Source organism: Cyphomyrmex costatus, unplaced genomic scaffold (assembly GCF_001594065.2).
Source record: "Cyphomyrmex costatus isolate MS0001 unplaced genomic scaffold, Ccosl1.0 scaffold15, whole genome shotgun sequence".
Lineage (NCBI taxonomy): Eukaryota > Metazoa > Arthropoda > Insecta > Hymenoptera > Formicidae > Cyphomyrmex > Cyphomyrmex costatus.
This window is the reverse complement of record NW_017275499.1, coordinates 483,196-495,871: the sequence shown is the minus strand read 5'-3', so window position 1 is coordinate 495,871 and position 12,676 is coordinate 483,196. Positions and strand designations below refer to the sequence as shown.

Genomic DNA, 12,676 nt, shown 5'->3' with positions numbered 1-12,676 from the left:
TACATATCTATAAGTTAGCGCATTTAATTTCGATTGCTATATGGCAGTAAAATTTTATGAAACTATTTTTAATTTTTTAAAATTCTGCGTTGAGACTATAAATACATCTAGTTTGATACTCTGAGGCGTCTTAGAAAGATGTTAATGCTAAATAACATAATAAAGTCTATAAATAATTTTATTGCGAAAAATATTACCTCGGTCAGGGATCGAACTCGGATTTCTAGCATTCCGTGCCAATGTCTTCATCAGTTCGGATCTTCATACGGACAACAGCGCTTTGACATCAAATACTGGAATGATAAAAACGAGTAATGAACGGTAAATTCTATCCCCACACTAGCTTTTTATTAATCAGTGCTCAGTGTTAAAGTGTTTTGTTGTCTGTATGAGAATCCGGGCTTAGAATTTGGTCGACTGAGGCTTTAGTTAGAATATTCTTCGCAATAGCTATAGTAGAAGTGAAAATACGTCTTTTTGGGGAGACGTAAATTAGGAGCTTCTTTAAGATAAATGTGATTACACAACAAATAAGGAACAAAGTCTCTGTAACGATAGGGTTACTACAAGTCGTAAGAAATTAATCAATCATAGATTTTTTTTCACATTTAACTGTAATTGAAAAATTTCTTATGGTTTACAACTTGCAACCCTATATAGAACGTGCATAAAGCATTTAACGGTAAAGCCGGAAATCTTTTAAGTGCTAACATAAGATAATTCGATATATCGCAATAGCGTCAAATGCACAAAATAAAAGTATCACCCCTCTCCCCTCCCCCTCCCCAACCACCTCTATCTTTCGCCGTATTTCATTCTCTTTCGTTATATAATATTTTTAAATCATTCTTTTTATATATTTGTAATATTTTGTACTCTAAAAAGTAAATGATATCCGAAAAAATCATCTCATAAAAATGAAAAGTTCCAGCCATGTTCAAATAAAAAGGAGATACTCAAAAATTTAAACCTTTTTATCTAATAATAATATATTACTATGAAAAGTAACTGATATATTATTGATAAACGTGCCAGTACAAAGTAAACATATAGTACATAAAGTGTATGCAACTTTCGGCCGATTTTCGAATCGCCTCCGCCTTGCCCCGCGCGCAGATCAAATCTCGCTCGAGCGCATCTTTTAATTAGATATAATCATTTAAAGATATAAAGGTTTAAATTTTTGAGAGAATCTTTTTTGAACATGGCTTGACCTTTTCATTTTTATGATACGAGACATTGTGTTTACATGATCAGAAATACAATACGTATGCCTATCTTTAATTATGAATTTATAAAAATTGAAAGCAACTTTTTGGAAATTTTCTAACTTAAAACATTTGATTAGAGTTAAGATATTTTAATCTTTGGAATTAGATAAGTGCAGTATTTAGTCTGTGACGATTCGCAAAAAGTTTCTATATGCATAATATTCGGTATGTAGAGCGTTTGAGAAAAGGCATTAATGCGGTAGTGCACATGACTACGGCGAACTTTATTATAATTTCGGCGCGACGTGCTGTATCTGGGTAAGAGCCGAGGGTCCTGGCGCAGAGGAGATTAGGGCGATGTGGCTGGACGTTGGCCACTTGACTGGTATTATAGATGTAATATCGTAAACAACATCCCTCTCAGCTGGTGCGCGTGAGGTCCGTACAAGTCACAGTACCTCTCGTCGGTTCTCCGTTACACTGGATCGACCAACGAGTGCTCAGCAGCATTAAATCCTTTCTGCTTCCCTTTACAAGCGTTACCGGTGTTTACTGTTGAATATTCATTCTTTAGCCGCATGTTCGTAGCAGCCTGTTCGCGCGTTGTATGGTGGAGAACACGGGGTTATCCACACTATTTGATCTTATGCTGGGTCGGCCGGGGCTGACCATATGCTTACCGCAATCGCCCATACCCCATTTTATATTTCGAATTATCCTGATGTACATGCAATATGATGCATATACATTGGACGGCCAATACTCTTTCAACATCTTAATTGTATTTAATTACAAGTTTACATTTTAAAACAAATCAACGATGTAATATCTAACATATATAAAAATTTTTCTTTTCCAACATATATAGTATTTCAGATGCGCTTGTAAATGCTTATTTATATTTATCATTAATGTATATTTGTAGAATTAATTTTAATTCGAACGACATGCAATAATTGCGCCTTGTGGGAGATTCAGCGGTACATCCGATGCTTGAATTATTCAAAGTACAGTGACGAATATCCTCACATTAAACGAAGTCAATATATAAACTATCCATGTTGTGTTTTGGAAAGTGGACGATATCCGATGTATTTCCGTTCATGGGATCCCTTCACATTAAACGAAGTCAATATATAAACTATCCATGTTGTGTTTTGGAAAGTGGACGATATCCGTTCATGGGATCCTTGTAACCCTTATATTAACGAGTACATGCCTAGGCTATCAAGACTCGGCTGGAAAAATCACGATATGTTATCTTTTTGCTATGCAGACTAGTGAGACTGTTTCTTAAAATTTTAGCAGTGGTGTAACTATAAAGGGGCAAAGGGAGCTGCGGCCCAAGGGTTGTTGGGTTCTTGAAATTTTATTTTATTTTTAGTCACATCGTCCAATACCATTTGTCTTGATATAAACCGTTTCTAGTATAGATCTCTACAGCAAAAGATAAAAAATGACTAACGCAAAAGTATTAAAAACTCCTATTTTAGTAATTTCGAGAGGTTTTCTCAAAAACTTAACATGGCACGTCATTTTTACTGTTAATGCTAAAATTTTATCAGAAATGACTTGATAAAACTTAAGGCAAAGAAGATATCTTATATTGTCGATTAATGTTATTATTTTAAATATAATTATTTGATAGTTAAATCAAAAATAAAATTCCGTATTTCCAAATTTGTATTGCACTTTACATTTAGCTCTGTTTCTGATATAATACTCTGTTTGTAGTATAAGCTAAGATTTGATGTTTGGCTGTCGTGCACGATGTATCTGTTTCTATTGATTTTTTAACCAGGAATTTTTCTTCTTCTAAACTAAAAACTATATTTACGTTTTTGAATTTTATTTTCTCTGTATTATTTCATATTTAAAAGAAATATATATATTGAATTTTTACTTTGTGATATTTGAACAATTTAATTATTAAGGAAAATATGTTATAACTAGTCTCTTCAATGATAGAATCTTCGAAAGGCTAGCCCCCGGATCCAAATTTTAAAGTTACGCTACTGAATTTCAGTCTTGTTTAAATCAATTAAAAATTTTTTTTATTACCCAATTATTTATGTCTGACATTATTTCAAAATAAAATTATAATCGTGCGAAGATACTCGATTCGTCAGCATGTCGAGAGGGATATCAGAAATAAAATGTTTCATTAATATGGTATATCGAGTTGAATATATATATAAGTAGCAAGTTCTGTGAATAATCGATCAGAAACGACTATCTTGACTCGCGTTAAGTTTTGAAGGTGTCGCTTGTCATGCCATAGTTCGCGTCTCGTTTTGCCGCCTGACTCAGCAAAAGTCATTAATAACTTCGAGAAGGTAGATAAAGTACTAAACACCACAGGAACATCGTTGCTTATGTACACGTCATTACTCTAGCTAATCAGATTCGATAAAGACTCACTAATATATTTCTTGATAGTGTCATATTAAGTAATTATACATGTAGTGAAAATGTTTTGTAATATTGCATTATGAAAACAAAGAATCTTCTTAATTTTTACATAAGAGCAAAAGAAATAATTCAATATAAAGTAGTTGTAAATAATTGTTCTGCTCATTATATAGTAATATACACTATACGTAGATATGCATTATACACATATTTTTTAAATAATAAACAGATTATGAAAAAAATTACAGATTATTTGCAAAAATTTAATCTGAAACAATTTTGTATATTATATGTCATTAAATTTATCCGTGCATAAGTTATAAATTTAATAATCAAATAAGAATCAGTATAGTTACATAATATACAATGATTAACAGGTAATTGGAGTCTATAAGTGCTTCATTGATAATAATCTTTTAATATTCTATTAGTATAAATTATACATACTTTGAACGTTTCGGTTATTGCTTATTTTAGCCATCTTCAGCAATAATTACATATATATATATATTCTATCTCTTACTATAATTTTTACAAAGGAATTTAAAGTGCATTAGTCCTTTTCTGTTGTTGAAGGTATTATCTTAGATGTTAATTTTCTTTACAATAGATTGGAACCGCAATGTATCCTTCGGAAAGCATAATCATCGGTCAATGAAGATACCTTTTACGTATTGGTAACGATATTATGTTATTTAAATGTTAATTAAACCAAAATGTTACAATTATTTTTGAATCATTAGTACACTTGACCAAAAATTATGCTCACCAAACATTTCCAAACTCTTTCGTAAGAAAACATATTAATTAGAAAAATATAATAACTTTAGTTGAAGTCACGCACATACAATTGTTATCTATGTATAATATATAATTTTACTAATTTAAAATTTTCCACATTTTATGTGTTCAAATGAAGAAATTACGTTTTTACAATGTTATAGTTTGATACATAATGAAAGAACTTAAAACAATATCCTGATTGGCTCATCGGCTTAGGTTTACGTCTTACAGTCACTGTTACGGAATTTTATGTGCGACAACCCTATAATGAGACTAAATGACTTTCATATGTTCAATCTCTACTGTAGTTGTTATTATTTATTAAAGTAAATGCAAGATTCGTTTAATATTACCGTGTCTGTCTTCAAATTTAAGCCGTCAGTCTATCTGTTAATAAATATCATCTCCGACATTAAGCGTTTATTATATAATAATATCTTTCTTCATCCACAGAACTTCAATATTATGGATCAATATCCCAATCGAATTTTTTATTTTTATTCAATCTATGATCTATTATAACTGAATGTAAGAGGAGGATTTACTCTGTATATGCTTTTTATGTTCCATAATTTTAATCTTCAATTTTCTCATTGTCACTGGCCTACATAAGACGCGTTGCAATCATTGCAATTAATTTTGTACACTACATTTCTCATTTGTTAATCAATCCTTTTGTATTTTAATAAATTGATTAAGTTTGTTTAAGCTTATGACGTTATTCGCGCGCGCGTCGTCGCAGGGCGAAACCACGGTGGACGCGGAGGCGGGATGGAGGTCCTCCGCCGAGCGAACGAACGGTTCGCTCGCTCGTTGCCTCACTCTGCTCACGCGGTTTATTTATTTTTAGATTATTTATTTTATTTATAAAATAAATCACTTCTTTGAACTTTATTTATTAAATAAAGCTACTTCTCCTATATGATCCATAGTGCCCCAGTGTCTGACCCATAGTACCGAGCATGGGGTACCATGGGTCATTTCTAAAAATTTCTTTTTTGATTTTTATTTAAAAAGCAAATCAATATTTATGAAAAATAAATCTTAAAATATACATTATCCCTTAATTATTTTTAAAAAATTGAGACCAAAAGTTACATTTCAATGTATTTTTTACTGTTTGAATTTTTGTTTGAATTATTCTAATAGTATATTGCTGATATATTTCTGATATATAACTATTATATTTAAAGTTGCTGATTTAGAGCCGTATCAGTACATTATATTTACCGTTATAATATTAAATGTAATTCCTGACACTCGTGCAATATTACATCTACATCTAAATTACACGCTGCGGTTTGTTTATAACTACCAAGGTATATAGGAATAAACAAAAGAAAATTACATATGTATAAATAAAAAATGTAAGAGAGAGAGAACAATAAACAGATAATTTTAAAAATACATTTTTTACACAAGATTACATTTGGATATGTTACACTCTATATAATAACGTATTGTTCTTTTTTCTCTTGATGTATAAAATATAAAAATGAAAAAATTCCCGCTTTTTTTCATTTGGCGATAAAAAATCAAACCATTATGCCTTTTAAATTAATTCAATTATTAAAAGTATTACTGGGAATACATTACGAAACACACACATACACGCATCTATCTCGGCGTTTCAATGACAAACAAATTTACAATTCGTCGTGCGTTTTCATGTGATTCATTATGAAGTCGTACAGATCGTCGAGATTACGCGAGCCATTGTATTCCGAAACCTTGCGTCCATTATGATATAAATACAACGTTGGAAAACCATCCACCTCCTGTTCATTGCACAATTGTTTGCTTACATCGAGTGTACAATCGACTTTGATAATGTTCACATTGTCGTTGCCGAAGAACTTCTTACCCAGTTCTTCCCACGTGGGAGCCAGACGTTTACAATGTCCACACCAGGGTGCGAAGAACTTGACGAATGAAAGGCCCTTTTCGATACCTTGCTTAAAACTATCCGCCGTCAAACTCAACATAGCACTCGGGATTCCGTCTGTATTTTCAAGCTTCTGGTTTGACTCGTTTTCTGCATTCTTACCCAACATCATTGTTACATAAGTTTTCAACTCTTCGTGAGTACGCTGACCAGTATATTTATTCATCTAAAAATTTGTATTCCGTTAAATATTCTGAATAGATCTGTTTGCATTACATGCACTTTTTGTATCTTCGTTTTCTCTCTTTTCAACGTTCGAACATACATACGCATTTATCTCAATTTAAATGCAACAATTTTTGAGAATTTCAAATAACGAGAACAGACGTAATGTTTACTGAAATAATATGAAAAAATTCTATATAATTCCTTGATCTTCTAGGTATTTTTATTAAAAATTGTAAGTAAACTTTAAGAATTTTTTAAAAATCAACAAAGGAAAAACTATAGAAATCTCCGTAAAAATTTTTTTATGCTAATTTTTTTACGACTATAATACTAAGAAAAATGTAATTGTGATATTCATAATCAGAAATCTGTTGAAAACGTGTACACATAGAACAGTTTTTTTTTTTTAATAAAATAAAAATTTATTTTATTTTCTGATTTTTCTAGATACTAAGCACCTCATAAATAACTATTTTTTATACAAAAAAAATTATAATTCAATCGGTACCTTTTTTCCGTTTTCAATCCATAGCAATGTAGGATATCCCTTGATGTCAAACTGGCCGCAGATACTAAGATGCTGTGTACAATCTATTTTAGAAATACTGACTGCATCGTCGTTGCGAAGACTGTTGGCTAATTCATCCCAAATTGGAGCTAATTTCTGACAGTGTCCACACCAAGGTGCGTAAAACTTGACAAAATGATGCCCAAAAGATACGTGTTTCTCAAACGTATCTTTCGTTAATTCTTGTAATCCATTCACTGCTTCCGGAGGAGTGGGCATGACATCTTCAACCTGAACATATAAACTACTGTGATCGACTGTGACTAACAATTCAATACAATAGCACGAAATTCTATATAAAATATACATACCATTGAACTACCTAACTGATCATTAATAAAAGAAGTCAATGTAGGTAAATCACGAGTGCCTCGGAACTTGATGCCTTTAGTTTCCCCAGTCTTGTAAAACTTCAACCTATATCCAAAAGACATCAATTAAATTAAAAATCAATTATAAAAAAAATCTATTTAGACAAAAATTAAGTTAGATGGTAAAAATGTATTACGTGGGGTAGCCAGTAACATCTTGCTCGCTGCACAAAACACTCTCGGTTGTACAATCCACCTTGACAATTTTTATGTTACTGTCCTCCTCATTTAAGATCTCTGCCAACTGCTCCCACGTAGGGCCAAGTCTTTGACAATGACCACACCTTACACAGAACATTTCCAATTGAATTTCGTTCAATTAATATAAAAAATAATATTTGTATTATATTAATTTTATTTCTAAGAAAAATAGATTTACTTCTTAATTAAGATAAAAAAACAGCTTGAAATACAATGCATATTCATTTTATTGAATTGATTAACTATAATGAGCATGTAAAGTTAGCATCCCAACTTTAGATCTCGAGAGTTCTGTTTAGAGTTCCAGTTTCCATTTTGAATTAAACAGTCTTGTAGACCAAAAACCTGAAGTCTCTTAACGTCATATTAGGATAAGATAAATTTATTATGTTTATGTGCTTTAACAAAATTAAAAATTGATCTTTGCTTAAAAAAATAAAATAAATGTTGAAATCATTTTTCTCAATAAAAAAAAATTGAATTCTTGTTATTTAATTTTTCTTGGAAAAAAAATTTCCATTAGATAAAATTTTTAATGATTTCTAACGAAATTCTATCTGCTATAACTATACAAGCTCGAAGAAAAATTCAATTCCTATCCGTTTCTATTAGCAACACTATATCTACAAATACGGACAGAAAATATAACGTGTAACTGTATCTAATGGAAATCTATCGGTGTATCAGCATCTACATAGAAGCTTGTGGAATAAAAAAACGTGTCTGTTTCTGTCCATATCCTGTAAGCATCAGCTTCTGATGGTATCTATCCGCAATTGCGGATACCGTATTAATTTATCTCATTATAATATTAAAGTTTTAAACTATTATATCTGATGTAGGATCGAAGGTAAAGAGTACAATTATATTTAAAAATAACTTAAAATATATCAACTGATATATTTTAACAATATTCAATACTAAGACCGTTAATGTAAGAACATAACTAATACATGTACGAAGCCTATAACAGTCTAGCTTGGATTCTAATCGCTTATATATAAACTACCGCGGTACTATCACGAATTAAATTAAATTAATAATTAACTAATATACGTAGTCCCCCCAAATTGCGCGCCGAACAACCGTCGGTTTTGAAACGCAACTCTAATAATCTGAAGATACTAAATCTGGAAAATTATTCTTATTGCGAAAAATATTACCTCGGCCGGCAGTCGAACCCGGATACCCTGCTTTACGCGCAAGTATTCTAGCCAATTAGACTATCGAGGCCTTATATTTTAAGTCAAAAAAATGGCTTCTTCTGTATTTATTTCGATCCTATCTACTTTCCTGTGCGAGATTGGAGAAGTCTCGCAGGACACCCTATATATATAGATATATAAATTTTTTAAGCAACGTGCGCACCACCACAAGTATAAGAGAGAAGTGTAACACAGGCCAGATTTGACCTAATATACGATTTTTTTACGATTGTTCTTGTACTTTTAAATATCTTAGCGCTGAAATACTATCACGTCCGCTAATAAAACAATTTTAGTGAGAAAAATTTAATAACATTAAAAAAATTATTTTTTTTACTCTTTTCGAAAATACGCTGATATATAAAACTCTAATATATATTGAATATGGCATCATAAAGTAAATTTTAGGATTCGCTAATAAACGAATATTTTTTCCAAAAACAAATTTGAAATTTCAATTAAAAACTCAATATAAATTTTTTTAATTGTTCCAATTATTTAATATATATGGAATATTTTTAACAAATAATCATGATCACTAATAAACAATAAGGAACATTCAAGCCTACCTAAGGTTTTTATCGTAAATTAATTTATCTAAAATTTTTTATATAATATAAATTCATAGACATCATATATAGAGTGTTCGAAATTTAAATATCAAAATTTCAGGAGTGTGTAAGAGATTGATGAATTAAGAAAATCTTGTAGAAATATATCATTTTTGTCGTTTTAGAGAAAATCGTAAAAACGACAAAATGTAGTTGCTTCGTTCTTGAACGCGAAGAAGTAGTGTCTTGGCCATTCCAATCTCCTGATTCGATACACCCTGGACTTCTTTGTGTAGAAGGTCATAAAGTAGAAAGCTTTTTTATTCATTGTCGATTAACTCAAGAGAACAATTAAGAAATCGAATCGAAGCTGCAGTCCACTAAATATTATCAGATCAGTGTCTGACTGTAACATGAACTGCCAGTACTAATGATACGCTTTTTCTGCAAGAGGCAAACTTTAAACAATGTCTGCAAGTGAATAAATGCTACATGAATAAGTGATGAAAAGATACAAAAACAAAAACTACGTTGTTGCGTAGATAATATGAAGAGTCGCGCATGTACATAAAAACGTATAGGTGCTCACACATTGCGGTACAAAACACGCAAAGGAAGAAAATTATTTTTGAAGATGACACAAACAAACTTGTTGAGAGAACTGGATCGTGATGAATACAATATTGGAACGATATTTAAGATATGAACACTATAAACGAGAGACATGTCAAGAAATAAACTGTTTTTACAGTTATTAAAATAATTTTTAAACTATTCATTAAAATAAATTGTTTTTACAGAGTCAGTCAAATGTCATAAATCAAAATTATATGTAGTCGAAATAATAGTCAAAATGATGCTAAAAAGTAATTGTATTACGTCACATTTTGTTAAAGATGTTCGTATGATGCAAGAATTTGGTGTCGGATTTAAATCATTGAGATTTAATATGAAAAGCATTTCAGAAATTAATCTCTCTTTTTCTATAATATATTTCGTTATCCAAGATTTCTGTGTTCTCCCATTCAAATTCATGTTTAAAATTCTATTCTGTTCAGTAATGACAGACGGGTTACCAGGTTTATTTTATTGATATTACAATGTTCAACAATTTTTGTTTTTAGTTTTCTCCCCGTCTGTCCTACATATAATGGCTGCGTTTACACCGTGCGCTTAGTCCGCGATTATACAGGATAAACAAGGACATCTATTGTGTTTAGACCGCGGCCTAAATGCACGGTGTAAATGTAGCCATTGAGGCGTTGCAGTTCTTACAGTTAATTTTATACACGATATTTTTCTTGGAATTGTAAAGAAGAATATTTTTTCTGCCTTGATAATCTCTATATTGCACAAACACAAATTATCCATTATACGAATAACGGAATAATACGTCTTAGGCCTGATTGCACCAACGTGATTTCGATTTCAAGCGAAACTTGAACTGTGTCTGTCTGTCTGTCTCCCTTTCGGCTTTAAAACGAAATAGATAGAGTTTTAAGTGTCGTATAAAATCAAGAAGTGTTGGTGTAACCGGGCCTTACTTCATCACTCTTGCTTGATTTCACATTTTCATATTTTCACGTCGAAATTTTATGGTCGTACGAGTAATTTCGTATTCTCACGAGGTGAGATTAACCGTAATTGGGTGAGTTTCTCACTTTTCCTCATTTTCACCCAATGCAAAAATCATAATAAGCCCCTAAGAAATAAGACTAAGAAATAGATCAATCACATTCGAATATGAGAAGAATAATGGACTGTATAATTAGTCTATTTTTACTCTTACTTTTTATTACACATATTGTAAATCAGACCTAAAAATCTAACCAACCACAATCGAGTGATCTCCTCCAATTCAATTGTGATTGGTTGATATTTTATGATTTGCAACTTACTACTCCTGTTACAGACAACTCAATTTCTCGATTTGCAAAACTGTTTTGCCAAATTCGGTGATTTCGTGCAAAAAGTCACGAACGACTGCGTCCAGCAGAGAAAGCAGCTTTGCAACTGTTGTAAAACTCTTCAGTATGATTGGTTTATACATTTAGATCCATAAGGAGTCAAAAGCAAGAACCAACCGTATTCAAAAATTTTACAACAGTTGCAAAGCGGCATTTTCTGCTGCCGTTGAATGGGTCTACTTTTTGTCAATCAACTTCAAAAGCAAGAACCAACCGTATTCAAAAATTTTACAACAGTTGCAAAGCGGCATTTTCTGCTGAATGGGTCTACTTTTTGTCAATCAATGTGAGACAGCTCGACTCCAAGTTATCCAAACAAGTATACACAACACCCTACTAATACGCTTTTATTTTAGTTACGAAATAAATCTATTTTTTTTTTTTAATAGAATTTATGAATATATTGTATAATCAAAATATGTATTTCTTTACCATGGCGCATAGAACATGACGAAGTAATTTCTCTTGCCAACTTCCATGGAAAAATTGTCATGAGTATACCGAAGGGTATGCTCATCCTCGCTGTAGCCATGACTCGTTTGACTTAGTAAAAACAGAAGTAGAACCCCCCGCTTGTATACGCTAAAATCTACCATCATGAGCGACAGCATCGTTCACGAAACGGACGAGAAATTGTTCAAGCCTGTATGGACATCTCGTCAAAAAAACGGACAGCGATTTTTAAAATCTTTTAAACCCGTAACCTTTTCATGCCGGGGTTTAAAAAATCGCCAATTATGACAGCATCATACCAAATATGAATTGATCCGCGGCTCACAACTGCTCACAACTGCTCACAACATCCTACCGAGAATCTCGGAAGATCGACGGTATCTTACCGTCACGTATCACAGAAGAGAGGATTTCTGCAGGACTAAGTGAGATCAAGACCGTTCGGATCTGCTCGACCGTTTCGATTTCGAAGCCTCCGAATTATCTCTGAATCTCTCCGCTTGTCAGTTATCTCAACTTTCTCGCGCGACCGACTCCACCGATCATGATGGAACATGTACCGGATTCACATCCGCCTGATCCGCCTACCATTGGCCTGGTTTACATCGTGAAAGAATTTCTACATACTAAGGGCAGGTTCACACCTTGGCGGAAAAGTGCATCATTGGGCGAGTTCAAGACGACAAAGCGGCTAGGTACGCTTGCCGAGCGATCAAGTATGATTGGTTGGATCTATAAGTAATAACCAATTATATTCAATCGCTCGGCAAGCATACCTAGCCGCTTTGCCGTCTTGAACTCGCTCAATGATATGATTTTTCTGATTGGTTGCAGAGTGTCG

At 32.2% G+C, this 12,676-nt stretch overlaps 1 protein-coding gene across 1 annotated transcript; it reads right to left on the bottom strand.

Annotated features, from left to right (window-relative positions):
- Positions 1-5,883: 5,883 nt before the first annotated feature.
- prtp (thioredoxin domain-containing protein pretaporter) lies at positions 5,884-11,993 on the bottom strand. Its single transcript, XM_018551987.1, has 5 exons — positions 11,815-11,993; positions 7,596-7,742; positions 7,399-7,504; positions 7,028-7,318; positions 5,884-6,517 (listed from the first exon to the last, which is right to left on the bottom strand). The coding sequence occupies exons 1-5, from the start codon at positions 11,991-11,993 to the stop codon at positions 6,053-6,055; spliced, it is 1,188 nt and encodes a 395-aa protein (XP_018407489.1). The 3' UTR covers positions 5,884-6,052.
- Positions 11,994-12,676: the final 683 nt, after the last annotated feature.